This window comes from Takifugu rubripes, chromosome 12 (assembly GCF_901000725.2).
Source record: "Takifugu rubripes chromosome 12, fTakRub1.2, whole genome shotgun sequence".
In the NCBI taxonomy this organism is placed as follows: domain Eukaryota; kingdom Metazoa; phylum Chordata; class Actinopteri; order Tetraodontiformes; family Tetraodontidae; genus Takifugu; species Takifugu rubripes.
This window is the reverse complement of record NC_042296.1, coordinates 10686489-10702043: the sequence shown is the minus strand read 5'-3', so window position 1 is coordinate 10702043 and position 15555 is coordinate 10686489. Positions and strand designations below refer to the sequence as shown.

Below are 15555 nucleotides of genomic sequence, written 5' to 3'. Positions count from 1 at the left end.
CATTGATGCTGCCAGACTGCAGCTCTCTAACTGGGACTTTTTATGGCGGAACATTCAAGCCCCATTTGGTCAGAATATCTTTATGGAGTAATTTGATAAAGCTGTGCTCTTTTCTGTCATCTGTTTCCATGGCAATACTTTAGTCGGGGCCAACAAAAAGCCATGAAAGCCTCATCATAAGTAATATTAGCTATAATAATGATGATAATGGTGCCACCTAAATGCCATTCCTCTGATTATGATGGAAATGGTAATGATGACTGCTTTATGTTACCCCCCACCCCCAAACACACACACACACACACACACACACATGCATGCACACATTGTTATTATTGCAATCTAATGTTAGCATTGGCCTTTTCTTTACGTTTTGTGTTTTCCTCCCCCATTTTTCTGCCGGTGAGACTCACTTTAAAGTGAAGCTGCTTTATAAAAGCACTCTACAGAGAAGCTTGTCTTGTCTGACCTCAAAAATTGCTGCAATTAAGTCCCAGTAATTAACACTGTGGAGCCATGTTCTGGCTCATTTGTGATGTGTGTTCAGAATGGTGTGATCATACCGCAGTGCGTTGCTATCTTTCTCTCTTTTCCTTTGAAACATGCAAAATTAGGGGTGTTTTAGCCGAGGATGTAAAAGTTTAGCATGAGCTTTATCAAATAAAATGTGATGGAATGGAAATTAAGTGTCAAAAAGCGAGTTTTGGTGACACAAATCAGGGCTGTGAGGCATTACTACGCGTTAATTAAAACAAATATAAATGTATATTTTGATCAACAGGCCATCATGTTGATATCTAACATCCAGCTCATTCATATTAAAGAACATTGATAAAATATTAGAATCATTTGATGTCATATGATAGTCATTTTCCATATCTATTATGAATTGCAAAAACTTGGCAATGTTTTGGGATATTATTACAATTTAAATGTAATTAGAGTCAGTATGGAGAGTGTGAATAAATGGCGTGTTCCTGCTATTCCATCCTTTCAGTGTGTAGTCCTGCATCTTTCCGCTGGGATCCAGAACTCCCAGTATCCTTATTTGGAATAAATGGAGGTTGACAGATGGATGGGCGGATTAATGACGATTAATTCCCATTCATTGATAATAGTGATTCATTTTGTCAGGGAAAAAAGATTTATGGCAGAAGGCAATATAATGTATGTATGTATGTATGTATGTATGTATGTATGTATGTATGTATGTATGTATGTATGTTCAGAACCATATATTGCTTTGCAGTTTCTCATTTATGCCACTGGCGGCGCAAGTTCGAGCATCCAGTGAAACAGAAGAAGACGATGTTCCTTCTGTTATTCCATCGTATAGATTTCTGTTTCACGTTTCCATACCGTGTTAGACCATGATAACTTGAATATAAAAGCGTTGAATATTAAAACATTACGCCTGGTTAATAACCAGACACTTTTGTGCTTGGCTGACAGCAACACGCTCCCGCATATCTGCGGTGCTGATCGCAGGTGAACAAATACCGGACCGCGGTACCAGGAAGTTCTACCTGCAGACAGAGAGAGAGGCATCGCCTCCCTCAGGTCACATGACCAGTCAGCTGATCATCCGCACATCCGCCTGACCTGCTACTGTTTACAAATCAGCACACGGTCTACAAGAGCAGAATGAAGAGTCCTGCATGATCTATTCAGGTATCTGGAAATTCTATGACTATGTGTGTACCGTCGCACTTATATTCACGTCATCTCGCTCGCTAGTGCATGTGTTATCAGTTGGTCTGGGCAACTGTGTCCGAAGTAAGAACAGGCCTGCGGACAGATTGGCTTGCAACTTGCTAACAGCCGAGCTAACTTCACGTTCGTTTACTTACTTCCTGACACAGTCAGTTACAAATTGGTCGACACCAGCAGCACCTTCTGGTCATTCTGTGCTTGTTAGGGGACTTTAGCCGTGGCTGTGCGTGTTTATCCCACGCTGGCTAGCTAGTCGCGCTGTGTTCGGACGTGTTTGCTGTGGTTTGTGACTCGCGTTGCTTTACAGACGAATTACGCCTTCATTTGAAATGATCGTCTTATCTTGAGATTAAAAGAAACACGTTGTCTCTGCTGGTAGATGGTAATATAATTGATGGTGGTTACAATCTGGGCCATATCCTTGGTTTTGAGCTGGGTTTTCCAGGCTGATTTTGCCTGACAGCTCGGAGGATAAATCCAGGACAGTGCAAGTCCGCCGACTCTTTATGCAGACTAACTAGTACATGTGTACTGGGACAGAAAGTTTTCAGATACTAATTCCCTCCTTCTGCATTAGAAAAGAGTGTAACTAGCATCTTCTTCACGTCTGCACTGGCTGTCACTATAGTGAGAGGAAATAGGCTGCAGAAGAGGTTTGAGAGTTGTCTTCTCATCATTAAACCTGACAGATTAATTGCTCATTCTGACTCTTACAGTACAAATGTATTTTTATCGGTTCCTCTTTTTAGGTTGTATTCTTGTAAGCATGTGTTGAGATGTTGCAGCTCTCAGACTTAATTACTGTTGGCTGTGAACTCAGAAAATATGCAGCATTTTGCCAAGGTTAAGGTCTCAAGCATGCTCTCAACCACTTGCTGATCATGTGACTGTGAAAGCTTCTGGGCTCATGCTGCGTGCAGAAGTAGAGGCATGTGAGTTTATTTAGTTAGGGTGTTGCATTCACAGTAACTAATTTGCAGTCTTGGGCTCCAACTGTAAATACCAATAAAGGCGGCGCTTCCTGCCAGATTTCTCTCTGCATATTTCTATGTGAACACTTTATGCCTTAAGGACACCACTGTCACTGAGGTAATGCTTAAATGTTAAATGTCAGCTTGTCTGTAGTTACATATCATTTGCATGTCTTCCCGGAACCTTTAGCGCACTTCAGTAAAACGTACGTGATACTTCAGCAATTTCACGTAATCTGACTTTAGTTTCAGACTTGGTGAACAAGTCTTGGTCTGTCCTCTCTGGTGAAGTTAATAATGATTCAAGAACATTGCTCTGCTTATCATCCTGAAATTTGCTCATAGGGGTTTGATAATAATATCATAAATAAGTTCTACCCCTTTTAATACATAATAACCACTTAAATTAATGGAAATTCAATGTTATTGTTGAATAGAAAGGTTCAAAGTGGGATCAGTTGCTTAAGACTTGTGCCTCCAGTGTTGTATTTACATAAGCAGCACACACAGAGACACACATGCACACACAAGCACAGACTCGCTTACAAATTGGCTCCCCAAATTAGAGTAAGTCCAAACAGATCTTCTACCTCAGAACAGATGGATGCAGTGTTATTTGTCTCCTGATTTATTTAGGCATTTCATTATGTATTGATTTGATTATTTCATGAAAGGTTCGTGCTTTGAATTATTGAAATGTCTCCAGGTGCTGAGGATTAAATTATGCACAGGCTGATTTGCCTCCATTTTTTTTAACGCAGTAAAGTTAGAATGTCACTTCGTGTTCGACTCTGAGAGGAAATAATCAAAATGGGAGATGACTCACTTCAGGCAAGGTTGTACTAGCCTGTGTGTGTTTAACCACATCATTCCTCCGTCATTCATAAACGACGCAGAAACGCAAGCGCACGATGCAGCTTTTAGGTATTTCGGAACGCCTTTTTATTTTCAGAGAGATCGGACGAAGCTCTGGATGAGCGTGCGGATCTGTAGGGAAAAATGCTCCTCAAAATATCTTTTGACACCTTTTTTGCAATTCAGATTCGGTCATAAGATGATGATATAAATTAATATTCTTTGTGGGTTGACTGTTACTCGGGAGAATTTGACAAATCTTTTCATGCCGAGTCTTTGAAAGCAAAACTCAGAAAAACAGGCTATTATTGGCGGCACCTATTTGGAACATTTCTCTGTCTTTCCTTACAGTTACGGATTAGTTACGAGTATTTAGTGGGATAATATCCTTTTTAACAAGGGAAGGGAGGAAAAGCCCCTCAGCTTAAAAGGGAGTATTAATCTTTGAGGAGAACAGATGTTTCCAAAGAAAACAGGCACATACATTATGCATATAAAATTATTTCTATTTTTTGATGGCTTGTGTGCCTGATTTATGGAGCCAGAATTCCGTTTTGCGTAGTTAATAGGTTTAAGAGATGCCTTTGTTGTGTTATTTCAACAATTAATAAAGCAGCGAACGGAAAAATCTGTTTGGAAATCCGCTATTCTTTACGCCCGTGTATTAGAATCACGTGGCAAAGTCCCAAAATGGATGAAGAAGGCTCTGTTAGCCTAGATTGAAATGTTTCTGAGGAAGCTCAACTTTTTCAGCAGTCGGGTTGTTGTTAGCAAAGTTTGGGCTCAGAGATGTTTGAGTTCTTGGAATTTCCTAGTAGATTGGGTCACAGTTTTTTCTTTTTTTTAACCAAACTAAAGGCTTTTAACCTGTTTAGGTGTTGATATTAAAACCAATTGTGTCTTAACTGCTGCTGTGTTCAACAATTTAAGGAAAATTGGCTGCATGCCTGTCGTAACCCCCCCAAATCTGATCTCTCAGTATAATAATACTTAATTTTGGAGGAACAACAGTCTTAAGAGGACAATGGGAGACACCATGTGCCACCTTCTCCTCCTGGGTAAACTTACAAACTGATTAGACTTCACAGTTTGTCGTGAAAAAGTATTATTTGATGATAGGACTCAAAGTATAATTTATTGTTTTATGACACAGCCTGTCCTTAAATCGTTTGCATGGTTAATCTCATTAGCTTATTTGCTACTGTTCAATAGGTCATTATTTTTTTAAATTATAAGGCATCTGTATGGAAATCACTTTCAACTGTAAATGAAAAGATTCTGATGCTCTCTCATTCTCCAGGATGCTATTTTTAATTTTAGATCCACATGCTCTTTAAGTCACCCGCAGGCCCTTTTAAGACCCTGTGTTCTGTCTGTCTCTGTGTTCTGGAGTTTCACATTTGTTCCTTATTCTTCTTGTAGAGTCATCTTTTTTCTTTCTGCGTCTTGGCTGAGGAGAATCACAAGACCGGTAAGTAAATAGTGTGAGGATAAACAGTTTCAGAGGTCTGTATGATGACAGCAGCAGGGGGTTGAGGTGTTTACACTTAGATTCTGGATACAGTCAGCAATCAAAGGTCAACCCCCCCCCCCCCCCCCCCCCCGTCATGAAGTATTGGTGTGTATCTAAAAAAAAAACTGAAGCCAGTTGTGATGGTTTAAAAAATAATCATAAAGAGGATGAGATAAATGGGTATTTGTTGTAACCTGTGCCTCTTATTCATCAGGTCTTGGTGGATCATGCAGCACCCTAATTTGGAGACCCGCCACCCGCTCCAGGCAGATGAGGAGACGGGTTTTGACCCGCTCCATGACTTCAACAAGAACCACAGCAGTACGCAGCCCTGCTCCTCACGGCTTACATTAATGCAGTGCTAAAACTTCTATTCTGATCTGGCAGATGGAGGAAATCATCTATTTATTTGCATACATTAGCACAAGAGAATATATATAAAGACTCAAATCAATTTCTTTCCAATCAAGTCTTTATGTTCAGTCTTTTTCCGTCGTTTTGGGAACATTTGTGTGCTGCTGCTGGTCCAATGATCAGCTGTAGAGCAGCAGAGTCCCAAGGGACATGCAGAGAAGACCATTTAAAAGACCCAACGTTAGTGCGTTGGGGAAATGTGAGTCAGTGGTGTGGCTGATAATGCCCCGGGCTGAGGTTGTTTTTCTGCTTTGGAGTTTGCGCATGTGAGCGAGAGAGATTGTTGGGGGCTGGCATGTTGTGGAACTGATGAATATTCATGCTGAGTGTCCCTGTGGAACGGTCTCCTCCTGTAACTAATGTTGATAGACAGCTCTCTGACTTGAGTGCATGTTCACCTGCAGGCCAAAATTAGACTTATTACCGCCATTACGAGCAGTGGAGAGTTACTCTCTGTGCTCTTCTGCTGCTGGCACTTTTTACTTTGCTCATCTACACGCTTAAGAAAGTAACTGATCGCTCGTTTGGAAGCAGTGAAAAAGTTCATCAGTCCACTGTTGTGTGTATTTGTGTCCTGTTCCGTGAATGCTGGATCGATGTGTTGAGTTTGGGGCTCTGTGTCTCCAGGAGGATCTCTGAACGGCAGAAGCTCCCAGCCTCAGTCCACTTCTCTTTCATACAGGTGGGTTGTCCAGAACCTGGTCTCAGCTCACTGCTTCCGCCTGCTCGGCTGCTGCATGATGCATTAGCTGGAAAACTGTGCCTGGTTCCTGGCCGAGACGCTCATAAATCTCCTTTTCCTCCCCGCAGGAAAGAATGGGATGACTTGTTCCTCAACAGTAATTACCTGGCCAGGATCCGGCAGGCAGGCATCAGCGGCCGGCTGAGGAGCAGCCGCTTCCGCAGCGTATGCTGGAAGGTAACTGCCAAACAGTTCGGGACCGTGGCTCAGGTCCGATTAAAGTGGCTTTGGCGAGGTTCTACTGCAGCATACAGAGCTGCGTTTCTGAGCTGCTTTGGTGAGGCTGAGCCTGCCGCTTATGCTAACCTGCACGCTGCTGTCTGCAGCTGTACTTGGAGGTTCTTCCAGAAGACAAGAGTCAGTGGATCAGCAAGACCAGGGAGCTGCGGTCCCAGTATGAGAAGATCAAGGAGATGGTAAGAGCGCCCCCATCGGGCTCAAGTCCTCCACAGAATGACAAATGTGATTCTAAAGATGACAAATAGCCACGGTGGCTTTTTGTGTTTTTGCAGTAATTTGGTTTAATTAGTAATATATTACACTTATTTATTTTACATTTCTGTAGATATGGTGATTAAAAGTTAATTATTTGTGTGCTAAATTATTCATTTCCCAATAAATTATGAAGGGGCTGCTAACTGATTGAGCTGAAACCAGCAGATTCAATCCAGACTGGAGCCTTTTACATGGCAACAGAAAATCATGTCACATCGTGGGATTATGTCTGCAGCAGCACCAGTTCCTGACATTTTGTTGTCTTTGTAGCACATCACCAACCCCCGCAAGGCCAAAGGTCAGCAAGATCTGGTGGTCAACAACCCGCTGTCCCAGGATGAGGGGGTGAGTGAATCCTTGTGTGCTGTCAGCCTACTTTTCATCATTTAAAACGGTGACGCGCTGCAGCTGTAGATTCACTGATGCTTTGGCAGAATTTCAAGTTCTTTTTACTTCCAATTGAGTCCACTTTTTATTGGGGCGCTTTCCTTGTTCTTGTGTGAATCTAAAACAATTTTTTTAAGTCAATCCTCTGCAGTACTACTCTCAAAACCTCTGGGATTGCTTGCGTTGCCTCCTCTAATCCATAAATAAACCAGGTTATTATTTGTGCGCTTTTGTCTTTTTTCCCTGCTCGTTGCAGAGCCCGTGGAACAAGTTCTTCCAAGACAAAGAACTGAAGGGGATGATCAAACAGGACGTCTTGAGAACGTCCGTATCACAAGCATTCTCTGTTTCTTTGGTTTGGAATATACATATTTTATACTGTTTTTTTTGCAGTCGACGTTAAAAAGATCTTTCTGTCCTTTTCTTGCTTTCTAGCTTCCCTGAGATTCGCTACTTCCAGGACGAAGATGTGAGGACTAAACTGACAGACATCCTGTTTTGTTATGCCAGAGAAAATGAGCAGTTGTTGTATAAGCAGGTAAGACTGAGATGCTTGAAAACCTGGGGTGTTCTGCTCAACCATGCTGACAGTTATGAAGGCAGCCACAGGATAGAAGTGGGAGTCCGGCCAGTTCAATCTAAAGAACAAAACACCTCTGTAATCTACCCTAATCATTATCAGTGTCTGCAACAGGTGCCAAATAAATAGACTGCCAGTAGAGCGTCTTTATTGCAAACTGGAAGTGACACGTGGCCGTGCCGCAGCTAACAATATCAAAATTAAACCTGCCACCCTGCATTAAAAACCTCGTACATCACTATTAAACAGAGACCGACCACAAATGAACCATCATTTTTTGCTCTCGTTCTTGCTACATGTCTTCCTTTGGCCTCTCCCTCTGCCCACAGGGGATGCACGAGTTGCTCGCTCCCATCGTCTTTGTGCTGCACTGTGACCATCAGGCCTTCCAGCACGCCAGTGAGACGGCCAGCCCCAGGTCCGTCCCTCCCAGCTGCGAAATCTGCACGCTCCGTCGATGCAGAGGTAGAAGGATGTTTGCATTTATTTGCATTATTTTTGTCTCGCAGTGAGGAGATGAAGTGCCTGTTGAACCCAGCGTACCTTGAGCACGATGCTTAGTGAGTAGAAATCTTTTCAAATCTAAATTGGTTCCAATCCTCCCCTTTCGCTCCCTCCCACACGCGCTAACCTTTGTCCGCAGCGCCATGCTCTCGCAGCTGATGGAGACAGCAGAGCCTTGGTTTTCCAGCTTCGAGAGGGAAGTGAGAAAGGTTCGTCCGAGCTACAATCATGTCGCGGTAGATCTACTTTGAGTCGTGAAGGAACAAGTGTTTATTATGGCGATCGTTTAGATGTGTAACATGGACGATCCTCCTGCAGGGTAAAGAGGAGATGCTGACAAGCATTCCGTTCTCTCGGCCCCAAGACGCCGGGCCGTCCGTCGCCATTGTGACCAAAGTCAACCGCATCCAGGACCAGCTGGTAAAGAAGCACGACATCGAGCTGCACATGCACCTCAACCGGCTGGAGATCGCGCCCCAGATCTACGGCATGTCAGTATCGCCACCCGGAGTTCAATATGTGCCAGACGCTCTCCTCGGGGTGCTAACCGCCACCTCTGGTGTCTCTCCTGCAGCCGGTGGGTGCGTCTGCTCTTCGGCCGGGAGTTTCCGCTCCAGGACCTGCTGGTGGTGTGGGACGCGCTCTTCGCTGACAGCATCACTCTGGACCTGGTGGACTACATCTTCGTGGCCATGCTGCTCTACATCCGAGACGCGCGTACGTTCCCTTTTGTTCCTGGACGAATCTAATAAAACCACGTCGCAATTTCACGAGGCACACTTCACTTCAGATTTTCAACACCCTTTTTGGATTAGACAGAGATGTATTTGTGTCTGGTTTAATGTGTTTAATGTGTGTAATGAGATGGTGTGTTTGAAAGGCTGCGTATTTGATGTTTTATCTGTTTCAGTCATTGCCAGTAACTTCCAGACCTGCCTAGGACTCCTCATGCACTACCCTCCGTTGGCAGACATCAACTCTCTGTTGCAGAAAGCCCTTTTTCTCCGAGATCCCAAAGTAAGCAAACGACCTCACTCCTGTCACTGATTGCACAGTTTTTTTTTGCAAACTCAACAATCTGAGTTAGTTGCGCTTCCATTTCCCTTAAAGGGTTTACACTGATACACACCGTGTCAGGCCGGGAGTCAGTTTTGTACAAAGCGCTGCCAAGTTCTGTCACTGGAGCTACACTGGTCCAAAGAATAAAGGCCAGGATTTGTACCGATGTCTCCGTTTAGGGGGATCGTGCTCTGAATCGCTCTGGCCGTGCACCACACAGTAACCACTGCTTCCTGGTTCGGTATTTCTTTTTTCCCCACAATGCCACAGTTTGATTTCAAGAGAGACTGGGGTTCGTTTGGCCATATTTTCAAAATAAAACCCTATCAGTGTTCCCAATGATATGCTCAAAACAGTTTCGTTTTATTTTATTTTTTGAAATTCCAACTTGTTATCTTTTTATCATTAATGAACCTAGACTTGCAGTTTTAATCACTCCTGAGACATTCACATGTGCATACCTTCATTAAAGCTGTCTCACTGAAAGCTATAGTCACTGCAGACATGAGACGAGATGGAAAGACCAAAAGGGTCACGTTTAGACTGTGAATCAAGTAAACAAGGCTGTTGAGGAGTGATAATCTGATCATGTAAGAGTCTCAAATAGTCTGACTGTGGATAATTAAATAAGTTAGTACCCATGATATTGTGGTGGGTTGACACACAGATGTAAAGAAACCTCAGATTTTGGTTCCCTATGGAAACCATGCGGTAGCTCTCCTAATGATGCAGTGCTTAGTTTTACCACCTGGGGGCACTATATCGCACAAAAATGAAATTCTGCATGATGAAACTACTTGTTCTGGATTATTCTGCTCTATTGATATCAAGTGAAATAGAAAGATAAACCCTATTCTCTTTAATCTATAATGCTTTCTTCAATAAAGCCAAAAATTCTTGTCCATTACAATCATTTTCACTTCCGCAGACACCATTTGGAAAATTGAAAGTACCTCTAATAAACACGTGAAGCGGAAGAGCAGTTAATATGAAAAAGAGAAGCTCCAGATATACCATACATAGATGCCACAATGTTTATCACTGAAAATCTGGAAATGCCAACATTTTGTCACCCCAGGCTGCTGTCATCAGTGCATTTGTTGAAGTTAGCAAGTACGTACTTTAATTATTGTTCTGCCAGTTATAATGTATGTGTTACAATTATTATTGTTAGTTTTGTATTATTATGAGCTTTATAAGCAGTCTTAGAGCCTAAACCGTCTTCGTGTAAACCAGCCGCCGGCCGCATTTCCACGTGTCTGATTTGTTTATGACCTTTGCTAATGCATCGCTGTCCCAGCACAATATGTTTGTGTTCTTCCTCCGAGTTCAATGAGCCGTGCGCTAAAACGGCTCCCCACACTTTTGTCCGTCATTCTCCCGAGATGAGTATCCAGATCTGCCGTGACAGCGATTCCCCCCCAGGTGGACGGCCGCGTCACACCAGATTGGCGTCACGTGTAACACCTGGGGTGGCGTGATGGCATCATCCACGATAGCGGATGGATGTTGCTGATTCGCGCTGACTCACAAACATCCAGGCGTGCATGTTTTTTGCCTTACGTTGTCGCCTTTGCTCTGACTTTTTTCGAGGGATGGGTATTGTGCTCCTCAACACTCGGTGTTTATGTGCCTCCTTTTGTAGACCCACCCACGACCCGTCAACTACCAGTTCCAGCAAAATCTGGACTACTACAAAACAAGGGGCGCTGATCTGATGAACAAGACCCGGTAAGGTCCAAAAGCAATGGCAGGCTTCGGATAAGCTTCCACTTTTAAATGTTTAGCTCATGAGAAGCTCAGAATGAGTGTCTGGGCTAACCAGTAAAACCCAGACAGTCTAAAAACAGCTCAGGCTGGATGAACCTGGGACTTCTTTAATAACCTTTGAATGGCCGCATCTCCTCCAGGATAAGACCACGGTCCTGAGGGTGCTGGTTACAAATGATTTAGCACTTTTATGACCAATTTAAAGTTTGAGCCAGTATCTTAAATAGGTACCAAAGTTAACAGCACACAGCTGTTCCAAGCATCATATTTTTAAACTTTTGCTATAATAATTATTTGGCGCCAACTAAAACCACAAGGTTCAGAGGCTAAAGAAAATCTTCTTTCTTTTCTGCTCACTTGTAGCTCCAGCTCCAGCGCAAAAACAGCCCCTCTCAACATTAACAAGGTCTCCAGCAGCCTGCTCAGCTTCGGCCGAAAGCTCATCGCGCCGGCCATTTCGGTCAGCTCCAGCACCGTCACGCCGATCAACACTGAGATACACTCCTCCTCTTCCTCCTCCTCCTCGTCCCCACCGTCGGCGCCACCCGCCCTGCCTCACCCACTGGCCGATCCCTCACCTGCTCCCGCTGCTCTGCTGACTCAGAGCCACGGCCAGTCTCAGCACTACCGCCTGCTCAAGTCCGAGAGCATGCCCGCCCATCTCAGCAAAGGTGAGCAGAAGAGCACACGCAGGTCCAGGTTTGTTCCAGCATAGATTTATGTTTACGGCTGCGTGTGCAGATTAACCCTAGTGAGGATAAACTTCCCCCAGAGGTTTGTTCGGCATCGTCGATGCTCCCATTTCAGTGGGAGTCCTTTCACCCAGACTCAAACTGACACACATAACTGCTACCATGGCAACTGCTTGTGTGACATCCCCCCTCGTTTCTCCCTGTTGCATGTCAGGATAATTTCTGCTTGACTGGCAGTTGATGGGTGAATTATTACACACGGTGCATTGAGTAGCGTGTAGTACCTCCTCTTGGCCAGCAGAGGGAGACCACTTCTTGCTAAAAGGAAATAAAAATGCCTTTAAATTGTAAAATAATAAATCTTTATTTATACAGATGGATCAGTTAAGAACATATATCATAATTTTTAATGATTACCTGTGGGTCAAACTCACCCGATTGCCTTTTAATGGTGGGGCAACCCAGAGGTGTGTATGTCATGGAAATACTTAGGTTCAGTAATTTTTTTGGGTCTTACCTCTCTGCCTACTCAGGCCAAAGCTCCAGGACAGCCAGCACTTCTCCCAGTATAGAAAGCCTTACTGGTGGCCGGGGCCAGTCCACGTCCTCGCCGCCTCCTCACTCCTCTCGAGGAAGCGACGTCAGCGCCTCGTCTCCTCCGCCATCCGCCAACAAAAAGGAGTCTTTCTTCAACATCACCCGCTCTCGCTCCCACAGCAAGTCCATGGGCAAAAAAGAGACGGTGAGTCATTCCCTCTTCCCTTTTTCTGATTTTCCTTTGACTGTCTTATTCAGTTTGTCCCACACCTTCACCTCCTGCTGTGTGCCCATCTTCCATCTGCAGGAGGAAGACCTGGAAGCGCAGGTGTCCTTCCTGCAGGGCCAGATCAACGACCTGGAGGCCATGAGCAAATACTGTGCCAGGATGATGAACACTCACATCTGTGAGTCAAACCTGCCTCTTTAAATCATCACTTGTGTTTAATAATGTTACGTTTTGTCTCCAAATGTCTGAGTTGAGGAGCCGCTGCAGTATATGGAAGAGTAAATCAGAAGATGTGGAAGTTTGGGGATGCTTCTCTTCTTCATTAGTGGCTTCTTCTCTTCTTCTTGCTACACAGGTAATATCCAGGAAGTGATCCTGCAGGAACGCATAGAGAAGGAGGATGAGGTGCTGGTGTCACTGGCTGGGCTCAAACAGGTAGGTCTGCTCTTGTTTTACACGCATTATTGTTGTGTTGTGTTTCGAGCAATTTTTCTCTTTTGTGTTTATCTGTCAGGTCAAAGACATTCTTAAAGGGGCGCTCCGCTTCAATCAAAGCCAGCTGGAGACTGAGGAGAATGAAGAGATCACCATCGCCGACGATCACTACACTTCCACCGCCTCTGCCGGCGACACAGTTCTGAGCAGCATCAATCACCGTCCGCAAGGAGGCGTCGCGCGAAAGAGGGATTCCGGTCTGGACGTCGGATCGAACACGAGTGAGAGAGAAGAGGAGGAGCAAGCCACGACGCCTCCACAGCAGCAGGTTAATTAGCCAGTCCTCTTCTGGGCTGCTGGACTTCTGCACCTGGAAACAGTAGTTCCTTTTTTTTAAATGTAACTAATTAAAGTGTTTCAGACTTGTTAATCTGTCTATTATTTACCTTGAGGATTTGTAATGACCACAAAAACAGAGAAAAAGCTGCGTAGAAGAACTCTGGTATTGGGAAAGGACTAGCCAACTATGCTAACGTGTTGCAATGCTAAAGCCCCTGGCATTTACAAGATAATAAAGATATTTAAATGTTGACATTTTTCCGAAAAGATAGATATGCCCAGCGACCCCGCTTAGGGATATGCGGTAGAGGATGGATTATATAGATACGTTAAATATCTGCCTCATAGTGTCAAAATGTGTGAATAATGAAACCAAGGTAAAGTATTCTGTTGCATTAAGCTGTAACTTTGGTTCTTCCTCTTCTTCATGCCTAATTTAAACAGTTCTGCTTGAATGATACCACTTAAGTTCTCCCCAGAGAAAGGAGGCAAAGCTGCGCGTTTAGAGGAGGCGGGTGGGAGTAAATAGAATCCTGCTCCGAGTTAAAGGTGCAGGATCACTGCAGCACTTTAAAGATCAGCCCAGGTTTCTGTTGACGTGCTTTCTCCAGATTTAGGCTTGTAAAATCACAAAATGGTGTTGTGTTGATCGTCACTGTGTGTTCAGGTGGCTTCCTCCCTCGGCTCTGATGGGAAGAACTGGGATGACTACATCCTTGTTTCCCAGGACGGAGATCTGCAGCCTGCGGACGGAGCCGGAACGGCCCCGTCTGACAGCACCCCTCCCGTCAGACGGGGCCGGGGGTTGGTGCGAATGGAACCGGAGGGCGCGGCAGGAACTTTCCAGGACCCGTTGATGGTGGGCATCACTTCGGGCTCCTCCAGCCCAGACGAGGGCTCCACCAACAGCAAGGACTCAGACTTTACCATTGTGAACCCAGCCGACCTGTGAAGGAACTCCCTCTGTCCGCTTTAGTTTTCTTCCATCGAGATGTCATGATCCAAAAAGAAACTCGGCAGGAGGAGGTGGAGGCTGCAGTGTTTGGTGGAGCAGCTGCTGTTAGCTAAAAGTTGCACATGTGGACTGTGACACGCCCGTCACAAATACCTGATACTCTGTTCCTTTTTGCCTGTCTTCTGTGCCACTTTATTCCTGTCTAACCTGAGGCTGTATGTTAGCGACCTAACACCTGTAGCTCCTTATATTCAACTGTCACTGGACTGAAACAGGGCGTCATGATCATTCTGAAGAGTTGGACCTCAAATTTTAAATTTTTACTCACCAGTAGATGATTTTTCCACGCTTGAGCGTTGTGTAATGTTTCGGAGGAGGGCGGAAACGTGGTCGCACCTCTGCCTGTCTCTCTGCCTGTCCTCTTGTCGGCTTAACCAGTGCCTCTGACTACTTTATCTCTCAATGAAAACCTGACTGATCTGTTTAGTTTAGTTTTTTTAAAAATATGTATATTTTTAATCTTTTGACATTTATTTTCATGGATTAAAAATTCATCATGGAAAAAGTTTTTTTTTCCTGGTTCAGTCTTTAAACGGCTTCGTATGTGGATATTTTAATGTGGTAATTGACAGTTTAAAGTTACATCTGAGTTCCTTTTTCTTTTTTATTTCTGTCCTGTGGGAACCATGTAAAGCAGCACATGCAGAGATTGTCCTTGCTGGCACGTCGGTATAAATAACTCCACACCAATAAAAATATATTGCTATTGCAACACTCTGCATTTACTGTGTCTCTGAGGAAGTTGTGATGGCTGTGTAGGCGATGAACAAACCATTTCCTAGATGCATGTTTGTGTAAATATCAGTGGTAGATCATTAACATACGCTGCTCTATGCAACGTCACCATCGTTGTAAATTAGGTGTCGTCACAACTGATGATCAAGCAAAGGGGTGTTTGTTAATAAGACCTTAATCAAAACTATGTAGCCAACCTGATTTTCTTTCTTTAGAATATGATTCACTGATTATAAGCGAACATATGTCAAACAGGACTATTTTACTCGGGTTGTTAAACCTCAGATTTGACACTAGAGGTCGCTGCGGCTCACTGCGCGACGCGACCATAAATTAGATCTAAGATACATTTTCTCATCAACTAACAAATGTTGCTGGGTAGTGGTGTTGTCGTTGTTCTAAATACCTTTTTTATTTGTTACATTGACCCCTGCACTTTTCTTCACTGTGATTTTAGACCTCACCTTCCTGTTCACTGGATGATACCGTGTGCGCATGCTCAGTAATGAGCAGCGGCGCCCAATTAGGAAGACCTGGGGGAGGCAGCGTCTTATAAAAGCCAACGTTAAT

The 15555-nt window shown here is 44.1% G+C and overlaps 1 protein-coding gene across 1 annotated transcript; it reads left to right on the top strand.

Annotated features, from left to right (window-relative positions):
- Positions 1–1534: 1534 nt before the first annotated feature.
- Positions 1535–14971, top strand: tbc1d5 (TBC1 domain family, member 5). Its single transcript, XM_011609372.2, has 22 exons — positions 1535–1671; positions 4962–5010; positions 5267–5373; positions 6094–6148; positions 6277–6385; positions 6535–6624; positions 6974–7048; positions 7347–7414; positions 7526–7628; positions 8000–8088; positions 8180–8230; positions 8314–8383; positions 8493–8665; positions 8749–8891; positions 9085–9191; positions 10879–10964; positions 11367–11674; positions 12229–12437; positions 12540–12639; positions 12817–12896; positions 12976–13224; positions 13903–14971. Exons 3-22 carry the CDS (start codon positions 5280–5282, stop codon positions 14185–14187), a joined length of 2544 nt encoding a protein of 847 aa, XP_011607674.2. The 5' UTR covers positions 1535–1671; positions 4962–5010; positions 5267–5279; the 3' UTR covers positions 14188–14971.
- Positions 14972–15555: the final 584 nt, after the last annotated feature.

Coding starts and splice junctions, on each gene's coding strand:
- tbc1d5 (XM_011609372.2), top strand. CDS start 5,280: ATGCAGCACCCTAATTTGGAGACCCGCCACCCGCTCCAGGCAGATGAG. Junction 7,049..7,346: donor CGCTGTCCCAGGATGAGGGG/GTGAGTGAATCC, acceptor TGCTCGTTGCAG/AGCCCGTGGAACAAGTTCTT. Junction 13,225..13,902: donor CGACGCCTCCACAGCAGCAG/GTTAATTAGCCA, acceptor CTGTGTGTTCAG/GTGGCTTCCTCCCTCGGCTC.